General features: G+C 57.3%; 2 protein-coding genes and 1 non-coding gene across 5 annotated transcripts in view; 1 reads left to right on the plus strand and 2 right to left on the minus strand.

Moving 5' to 3' along the window:
- Positions 1-691: 691 nt before the first annotated feature.
- LOC115280657 (RNA-binding Raly-like protein) lies at positions 692-7447 on the plus strand. Of its 3 annotated transcripts, none has more exons than XM_029925696.1 (7): positions 692-838; positions 1095-1173; positions 4748-4798; positions 4876-5024; positions 5179-5292; positions 5673-5815; positions 6724-7447. In XM_029925696.1, the coding sequence occupies exons 2-7, from the start codon at positions 1103-1105 to the stop codon at positions 6760-6762; spliced, it is 567 nt and encodes a 188-aa protein (XP_029781556.1). In that variant the 5' UTR covers positions 692-838; positions 1095-1102; the 3' UTR covers positions 6763-7447. The 3 variants fall into 3 exon arrangements, with proteins under 3 accessions (XP_029781556.1, XP_029781557.1, XP_029781558.1); XM_029925697.1 differs by having other exon boundaries at positions 4879-5024; XM_029925698.1 differs by lacking the exon at positions 5179-5292.
- Positions 3328-3398, minus strand: TRNAG-GCC. The gene has a single exon. It is a non-coding gene; the product is annotated as a tRNA-Gly (tRNA).
- A 791-nt stretch (positions 7448-8238) lies between the features above and the next one.
- The window catches only part of EXOSC6 (exosome component 6), a 1021-nt gene continuing 410 nt past the window's right edge, over positions 8239-8849 (minus strand). Inside the window, exon 2 of the mRNA XM_029924221.1 lies at positions 8239-8849. Coding sequence (XP_029780081.1) covers positions 8622-8849 — 228 coding nt within the window. The 3' untranslated portion in view covers positions 8239-8621.

Below are 8849 nucleotides of genomic sequence, written 5' to 3' on the forward strand. Positions count from 1 at the left end.
ATGGGCATTCGGGTAATGTGTCCTTAAGTGGGTGAATCAGGACCATGAATGGAAGAGGAAGGCCAAGGTGGGGGTGACAAATCGCCAACTTCCTCCCAATTAAACACTTGGTCTGGATCATCAGTGTCTCAGGGACACTGCGACCAGTCTCCTGTTCCCTACGGCAAGCAAGCAGGTGCTGGGTAAGTGCTCTTGGCTCTTGTAGCGCGTGAAGTCTTGAGAACAGGAAAAGGAGAAGGCTCACATGTGTTACCATCTTGGCAGCCCCCGTGGACCACAAATGATGATCACAGACTGAGGAAGAAAGGGCTTGGGCTCAGAGGAGGGGCCTTGAAGTCACTAGCGAAACTCTGGGGTCTCATCCAAACCCCAAACAAAAACCAGAATCAATTTCATGGACTTCCATTCATGTATTCCTCAGACATCAAGTGGCACATACCGAGGGCCAGACACCGAGTGGGGGTACGCAGTGAGCGGCCTTCTCCCACGGCCAAAGAGCTGCTTTCTCGAGCAGTGGGCGGCAAAGGAGAGGAGCCCAGAAACCAGAAGATCTGCGGTGACGGGCACACAGCCCTCCCCAGCATGGGATCAGCCGACTCTTGCCTCTCCCCGCCGGAAGAGGGCAGTGGGGTGTCTGTTCCCCAGCGCAGGCCAGCTGCTGGCTTTGCTTCTCACTTAGAGCCACGCTGGTCATCTGCGACCCAGGGGCTTAGCCCACAGGCAGCTGGGGCGCGTGGGCCGGCAGCAGGCAGCAGGACACTTGAAAATTGTCTCTGGCCAGGGCTAGCTGTCTCCCCAGAGGACACACAGAGGATATCTTCCCTCCTGCCTTTGGACGGTACCACTGAGGACACAGGCAATGGGGTTGACTCCCACGGTGTGAAGGAGGATTTGGGGTGTGGAGGCCAGGCCAGCCACGCGCTCTGTTGCACCGCGTCTCAGGGCCACTCAGGGGACCCTGCCCACTGCCTGGCGGCTGAGGAGCAGGGAGGGGGCAGCCTGGAAGCCAGTGAGGGCCATGTGCACTTGGGCCCTTCCTCTGCACCCCTCCTTCCCTCCTCTCATGCTCTGCCCTGCTCTCTTTCTCTCTTCAGATTTAGACATGGCTGGAGAGACCAGGCCGGGCCCCACCCAGCCAGGCCAGAAGAGGCAGCCGGGCACAGCCATTTCCTGGTGAGTCTGTCCAGGGTCGTCCGAAGGGGAGGGAGGCTGCTTGCGGGCTTGTCTGGGGCTCTGGGTTCCCCTGCGATGGAACAGGCCCTCAGGAGGTCAGCTCAGGGTGCTCACTGCGGCACCTGGAGATTCCTTCTCCCTCGGCCTCAGCTTTTGTCTGTAAACTGAAGGAGATGACCAAGGAGATGACCAAGGAGATGACCAAGGCTGCTCATCGCTGATGTTCCCAGCACCACCCTGCTGACAGAGGCAGGATGCCCCCTCCTCCCACCTGGAGCCACAGGGCTTGGGTCCTCCCAGGGGATCCCCACCTGCATAATGCTTGGGGGCTTTGTCCAGGTACAGATATTTGGGAAGTAGCAAGTGGGAACTTCCCTGGATGATATCTTCTCCCTAACGTGGAAAGCATAAGAAAGTGTTAAGGGAGCCTGGGTAGCTCAGTTGGTTAAGCTTCTGACTTCGCCTTGGGCCTTGATCTCAAGGTTGGTGAATTTGAGCCCCACGTTGGGCTCGGTGCTGACAGCTCTGTCCCCCTTTCTCTCTGCCCCCCCGCCCCGCTCATGCACATTAAAAAAAAAAGAAAAATGTTAAGAAATCTTTAGACATTTTCAGAAAGAAGTTCCCCATGTTCTGCTAGCCAGTGTGTCATTTTCACAAGCTTAACAAGTGTGTCCCCTCAGCAGGGTGTCTGTGATGGCCTCACTCAGCTCCTGGCCCTCCTGAGGGCATTTGGGTGGATTCTACCCTGCGGTGGAGGAGGCAGTGGGGCAGGTGTTTGCTGTTAGGAACAGTAGCGTGTAAATCCCCTGGTACCGAAGTTTCCAGATTCTTTTGGGTTTCACCTTGCCTCATCTTTCTAGAAGTGAGATATCGAGGCTGGGCTGGGGGCTGCTCTGAGAAGTCCCTGCACCTCCAGGTTGACCTTGAGAGAGATTAAGCTAAATCTCTCCCTGTCAGCGTCAGCCTGAAGGTCTGTGTCACCCTGTGAGTATGCCAGTGTGGGGGGCTTTGGCACTGCTTTTGTTTGCGGCTGATGAGTAGGTGTGTGCTCATGCGTAACACAGTGTTTCTAACTTGCCTTTAGAGGAGCAGAACTGCACATGTGGTGTGCCCGTTTGCCTTGTCTCTTGTGATTCTAGGGGTTTGGTAATTATGTCTGTTCTTCCCTTCCAGTCACCTTCGGATTTCCTATCCTCCGCCTCCTACCTTCCCTGGACCTGCTCCCGCCAGCCTTCTGAAGGGTGCAGGTGCAGGAATAGGGAGGCGATGGAAAATAAAGGCAGCCGTCTGGCAGGGACTCAGACTTCTTTCAGAGGGGACCCAGCACTCAAGGCCTGGGGCAGGGGTGATGTCCTTAAGGCACACACCCACAGGGGATTCCACTGGGAGAATGAAGCCCTTTGAGGGGTGGGGGTGGGTTGTCACTGGAGCCGCCTGGGTCCAGGGCAGCAGTGGGTGGGCAGATGTGGCTGTGGGTCTGGCCCTGAAGATGGTGCCCCAAAGGAAGGGCAGGGTTGGGATGCAGTTCTGGTGGTCACTGATCTGCTAGATGAACTGTCCATGAGAACTAGTCAAGTCTAGGCCATTGACTTGGGCCTCCAAATGGAATTTTTCAACCTGTAGGGAAAGGTCTGTGGTGTAAGGATTGCCCCAAGCCCTTCCCCCTGCCCCTGGCCCTGAGGACACAGGTGGCTTGACCTCTGCCCACTGCACCATTCTGAAGGTGTGCTCTATTTCTCCTTTTGTGGGAAGTGTCCTCTTGCAGACTATAGCAATTAGCCCCGACCAGAGGACAAGTAGATGAGAACCCATGTGACCAGGCCGCTAACCCCTGGGGGGCAAAGACTCAAGGCCACTTGCCATCAGCCCTGGCTGATGACCTAGCTGTGGTATGGGGTGGGGTGAGGGTGGGAGGGCCGGCAAGCAGAGCCCCTCTTTCTCAGGCCTAGGGAACCCTGTGCTGCAGCAGGCATGCTGTGAGGTGTAACAGCTAATTCCCAAACCCATCCTGCTTCTTTCAACTCAGGGAGCTCTCAAGTTTGTGCTAAGCCGTCAATGAAATATCAGTCCCTCAGCATTCATTTTTGGCTACTTCAAAAAGTCGTTGTAAGGGGGCAAAAATGTAAAGCAGGAAGGAAAAAAAAGTTGCCTTGTTGCATTGGCCGGGAATCGAACCCGGGCCTCCCGCGTGGCAGGCGAGAATTCTACCACTGAACCACCAATGCAGCTCTGAATGAAGAGTTGCAACCGAGACTCAGGTGGTCAGCCACAGGCTCCAGCACCACGTCTGCTCTCGATCAATGTCTCCGTCGGGTCCGTGGGGGCGGGGCTCCCGGTCCAACTCCAGAGGATCGAGAAGAGTGAGAATTTTCCCTGAGCAGTGGCGCCCAGTGTAGACGCATCGGCTTCAGTTCTGTCCCAGTCCCCAAGCCCCGGCCCGCTAGTCCCAGGCCCTCCGGAGGCTGCTAGTTTCCTGCATTGCGCGCGGGACCCCCACCTCTTTTCTGACCCCCGGGGCTGCGCACGTGCCCTCCCGGCGCGCCGCTGTCACGTTTCCTTTCTCAAAGTATGGACCTCCCACCCCCGGAATCAGCAGTCTGCATCCTTGCAGTTTCCAGGCGGCCCATCCAGACCTCCAGAAGCCAGAAAGCGGAGGCGTGGGAGATGGGGAGCGGGGTGGCCGGAAATTTCACCTACGGGCCTGTAGGGCGTACCAGGATTAAGGGGAAGCCACCCTCCCCACCCAACGTCCTCCATCTGACCCTGCGGCCCTACAGGCCTCGCCCCTCGTGGACTGGGCCTGCGCTGGGGACGTGGGCGCACAGCACCAGAAAGTCGTTTTAGAAACTGTATTGCCCCGCACGCATCCCCTCCCCTGCTCCTTATCCCGCGTTCCAGCCCCAGGCGCAGATGGTCCCTGCAGCTCCCGCAGCTGTGTCCCGCAGAGCCGCCCTGCCCAGGCGGGGACCTAATGGTCTCTGTACCCATCTCCACATCCCTCCTGGGCGCCATTTCCCTACAGGAGAGAAGGGGAAGAGGCCGGGCAGTGAGAGTGGGACTTTCCAAACTCCTGCTCTCTCCCAAGGCAGTCTGGCCACAGCCTTAACCCTGCCTGGCTGGCCCTGCCAGTCAGTGCTGGGCCGCATTCTGGCAATAGCAAAGCAAGGAGCAAGGATTACAGGCTCTCACAGTCCTACCGTGGCTTAGGGCCCTGACTTAACTCTTTCCTTTCATCCTTTGCCAGACTACGTTTCAGGACATCAGCTGTTCCTGGGTCAGGCAGAGGAACTTTTGGAGAGCCCCGATCTGGCTGGCCAGAAGGCTGCAGGCGATTGTCTTAGTCCTGCCACCTAGGGCCACCCGACAGATGCCCCTTATCAGAAGCCAGACATGGGGAAGATGATTTGCTGTGGTCTCTCAAAGTGGCCTTGGTCAAGTCTCTAAGGGCTCTTCCAAGGGAGAATCCTGGGATTCTACAGAAAATTTGCATACCTCAGTTTCTTCAAGTTAAATGGGTCTGGGCAAGGACTCTGGCCATGGAGAATGACCCTTTCTCCATCTGTCTCTGTTGCAGCAGTAACTATGACCTGGACTACAAGCTGTACAGGGAAGATGTCCCCTACAGGTAGGTGGGTCTTGTCCCGTCAGTCCTCTGGGTAAACAGTGAGGCTGGTTGGCCTGAATCCCTCTCTCCTGTCCCAGTAGGGTGTATGAATACCAAGGAATCCCTCCACTCCTCAACCGCATGCCTGTCAAGATCCGGAGGACCCACGTGGGCATGGGGGTTAAGAGCAGCTTCAGTCCCCACAAGGGCCCCAGGAAGAGCCACCTGCCCCGAGAGCAAATAAAGCGTGAGTGAGGGGGCAGAGCCCTCCCCTACAGGGCGAGGGAAGAGCTGGGAGGACCTCAGCAGTGAGGGCAGGCCCGCGAGCAGCGAGCAGCGGCAGCACTGCTCTCTGCCTCCTGGGTCTGTGGGGCCACCAGCTCTGGCCCCTCTCCAAACAGTCCAGACCAAGGAGCTGCACTCTATCAGGAGGGAGCTAAACCAGATCAAAGCCCAGGTGGACCGTCTATTGGAGAATCTGGAGCGCATGGACCAGCAGAGGGACCAGTTTCCAGGTCAAGAACCTCCAACTGGGGGCCCAGACTGCACTCTTAAGTGTCCTCCAGCTTTTCCCACTGCTGAAGGTGCCAGGGGCCTGGCACCTGGGGTCCTGCTTTCCATCTGCAGGGCTCCTTCCTGCCCTCCCAGGGTCTACTTTCCCTCACTCCCTCTGGTTGTTCCCAGGTCTTGAAGACCCTATGGCTTCGAGGCTGTCCTATGACCTTCCTCCCACCACCCAGCAGCTGTCTGGGGGCAAAGCAGTGTCCCAGCCCAACCCCATCTTGTCCTCTCAAGTCCTAGGCACTCTACATCAGTTGCCAGGCGCCAAGCAACCTCTCTGATATCAGCCGGGACCTCCAAACCTGGCCACTAACTGACAACTGTCCCTGCACAGGGTCAGACGCCAGTGAAGAAAACAGGGCCGCAGTGAGTAAGAGTTACTCATGCAGAATCACTGAAGCCAAGCAGGAGCCCAGGGGCCAGAGGGCCCATCCAGAAGCAGACAGCCCAGAGGACAGCACACACCCAGAGGAGGCAGTGAGTGGCCTGACACCTCTCCTCATTCTCACCTGCCTTGTGTTTGGGTCCTTGTGGCCTCCCTGTGAACGAGGGAGATTCCGGTTTGTGCAGGAGCCCACAGTGGTTGTTGAGGGGAGTCATATGACTTCTACCACGAACCAGGCCCAGAAGATGGGCCCTGCACTGCTTTTTCTCCCCTCTCAATTCGGGCTTGATAAGCTCAGCAGGGCTAGGGGCCACAGCCAGGCAGCTGGGCCAGTTCTGGGCTGAAATACCATCTTCTCCAGGAAGCCGGGAGGCAGGCTTTGAGCTCTGCAGAATGCCACAGCTGTGCCTCATGGCCCACACCCCTTGCCTGAGAACCACCTGGCAAGCTTGTTAAAACCGATTTCTGCCTTCTCCCTGCTCCTGCCCCCGTGTGATATAGTGTACCATGCTCCCTGGGGAAGCTGTGGCACGTGGACCTTCCTAGCTGGAGAACACCCAAACCTGCTCTTTGTGCAGCATTAAAGGGCCCAGATGCTCCCTAACCTACCATACCCTCCTCCCTTAGTGGTAGTCCCTGAGGGAGTTTGGGCTGTCTCAACAGGGCCCAGGATGGGGGTGGGGGCAGCTGGAAGTAACAAGCTTCCCTTCCTCCACCTGCCCAGCTTTGCCCCTCCAACTCCTGGGCTCTGGAGGGCCCTTACTGTTGCCCAGGCCTGAGTCACATCTGGGAAAAGACTGGGCTAGATGAAGAGAATGCTTTGTCTGGTGGTTCTGGGTTCCCAGGCCTCAAGAAGAATCTCAAGGAGCACTGAGCTGCCAAAGCTGCCCAGAAAGGGACGCGGGGGTGAGGGGAGATGTTAGCAGACAGACCTCCCTTCCCCAGCTACCCCATGCCTCTCAGCCCTCCTGGCCAGAGTCCTGCTTCTGTTTTGCTACAGGTGAAGAATCATGCATCGGACCAGGAGGGCAGTCAGTAGAAGACTGGAATTCCTCCCGGCTTCTTCCCAGACGGCTCCCTTCCTTGCCTCATGGGGTTTTTGGAAGGCCTCCTGGTGGCACCTGTGCGACCAAAAGCACACATTCTGGAATGAGTACAATGAAGCGGAGGTGTGGCTCACCACACCAGCTGGGAAGCCCCTCCGTAATGGTTGCTTTTGCTTTTGGAGGCCATGTTTCCAGATAGTCCGGGGAGCTAAGAGGGAGGTCTAGCACATGCTCACTATCCTCATGAGGGAGGCCGTCTGGCAAGGGGCGGAAGAACAGCGCCCCGCCCCCACCTTGGGAGCACATCTGCCCCCTCTGACTGCAGGCATTGCTTTGGCTGCTCTTCTCCCTGCCCCAGGCCCTGCCAGTTCTGTGTGGAGTGTCCCGCCCCCGCCGCCAGCCCAGCTTTCTCAGCTCCAGTGATGCACAGGAAATAAACTCATGTTCTACGGACCCCTTCTGGTCTGAAACTGACCTTTAAGCTCCTTGGTGTGTGTCCCACATGACCTCCTTTGGTTCCAGACTCCCCACCCATCCACCCTCATTCAGAATAGAGTATCATTTTTATGTCCTGTTTCTATCTTGTCTCTCACTGGTGTGATACTATGTACTTCAGACCTGCTCTGGAAATACTGTAATGTCAAAGGAGAAAAATAAATTTGTATTTCTTTTCCCTGGTCAGGGTTTCTTGGTATGGTCTAAGCTTCATTCTGGTCCTTGGGAGCCTCAGGTCAGGCCTTCCAGAAGCTGAGCTGGCCTGAGACATGCATGTTCAGAAGCTTCTAAGCCAGGGGACAGAGAGGGCATCAAGCTGCCCTGCCTTCTTCCAATTCAGACCTGAGCACAAACCCACGGGTCTCAGGAGTCACACAGGGAAGATGCCACTCTTGTGGTCGCTCAGCTAGGCCAGCTCTGCCATATGGAATAATGGCCAGACTGCATCTGGTCCCCCAAATCCAGAAGCTCTTACTCCTGCCAGTTTATCCGCCCTCTCGCGGGAGACAAGACTGGAGGATAGCAAAGCCAGCCTGGACCCCTACTTCTTAGCAGCAGTGCAGGAGGCCTCTGGCTGTGCTGCTCTGCACAGGGCCTAGGAAGGAGGGGATTTGGCTTCCACCCAGGACCCACTCCTGAGCTGTGGTCTTGCCCAGCACCAAACCAGAGGCCAGCAAGTGCACCCAGAGTGCTCCTGGGGCCACGCAACCTTCCCTATTCCTGCCACCCCTGCGCAGCAGCCCTCTGGTACTCAAGCGGCAGCTTCTCCTCCTTCAAAGCACATTTCCCAACACCAACCCCCGCACCTCCTTCACTTGCGGGTGGTCTCTTCTGCTTATATTGCTCTAAGTAACAGGACACCTTTATGACAATGCTGTCCCAAGCCCTTAACACCAGGGGCCCAAGAACACTACACAGCTCAGAAGAGCCTTGCTTCTTTAAATCCACCACAGACAAGAAACACAAAAGACGACTTTTTCAGATATAAAGGAATTTGTTTTAGCTGGGAAGGCGCAGCCCGCTCGTCCACGTTCTCAAAAGCAGTCCAATTCTATAAAAGGGGTCACTAGTTGGCCTGCATAGGGTCCATCCCTTACAAAACAACAGCTCCAAGCCGCGTCTTCCAGGCCAGTCCAGCTGAAGTCTTTTCCAAGGTGGGAGTCAGGCCGCAGTCCCGAGTGTCCTCAAATGGGTCGCGGCTGGGAAGCACCGGCTCAAGTAGAAAAGTTTCTTTAATGAAATAGTTCCAACACAGCTGTCCAGTGCATCAGTTCTGTGCACGCCTCCTCGGATCCTCTCTGGCCCTCCGAGTTCTCAGCTCGGCGCAGTCTGGAAGCTGACGGCTCCGGCTTCCGGGTCACGACGGCGCGGCGGCGCTCCTCCGCCGGGCAGCCCGCACCAAGCACTGCTGCAGCACGGGGTAGAGGCGCTGGCAGCCCTCGAGGCCCAGCCGCACGGCCTCGGCCCAGCTCTCGGTCGGGCCGCCCTCCCCGCTGCCCAGCAGCCCGGCCACCTGGTTGAGCACGGGCATGAGCGCCACGGTGAGGCCGGCGGCGGCGTGCTCCTCCTCGAGTCGCGTGGGGTC

The sequence above is a fragment of the Suricata suricatta genome, chromosome 16 (assembly GCF_006229205.1).
Source record: "Suricata suricatta isolate VVHF042 chromosome 16, meerkat_22Aug2017_6uvM2_HiC, whole genome shotgun sequence".
NCBI classification, from domain to species: Eukaryota; Metazoa; Chordata; class Mammalia; order Carnivora; family Herpestidae; genus Suricata; species Suricata suricatta.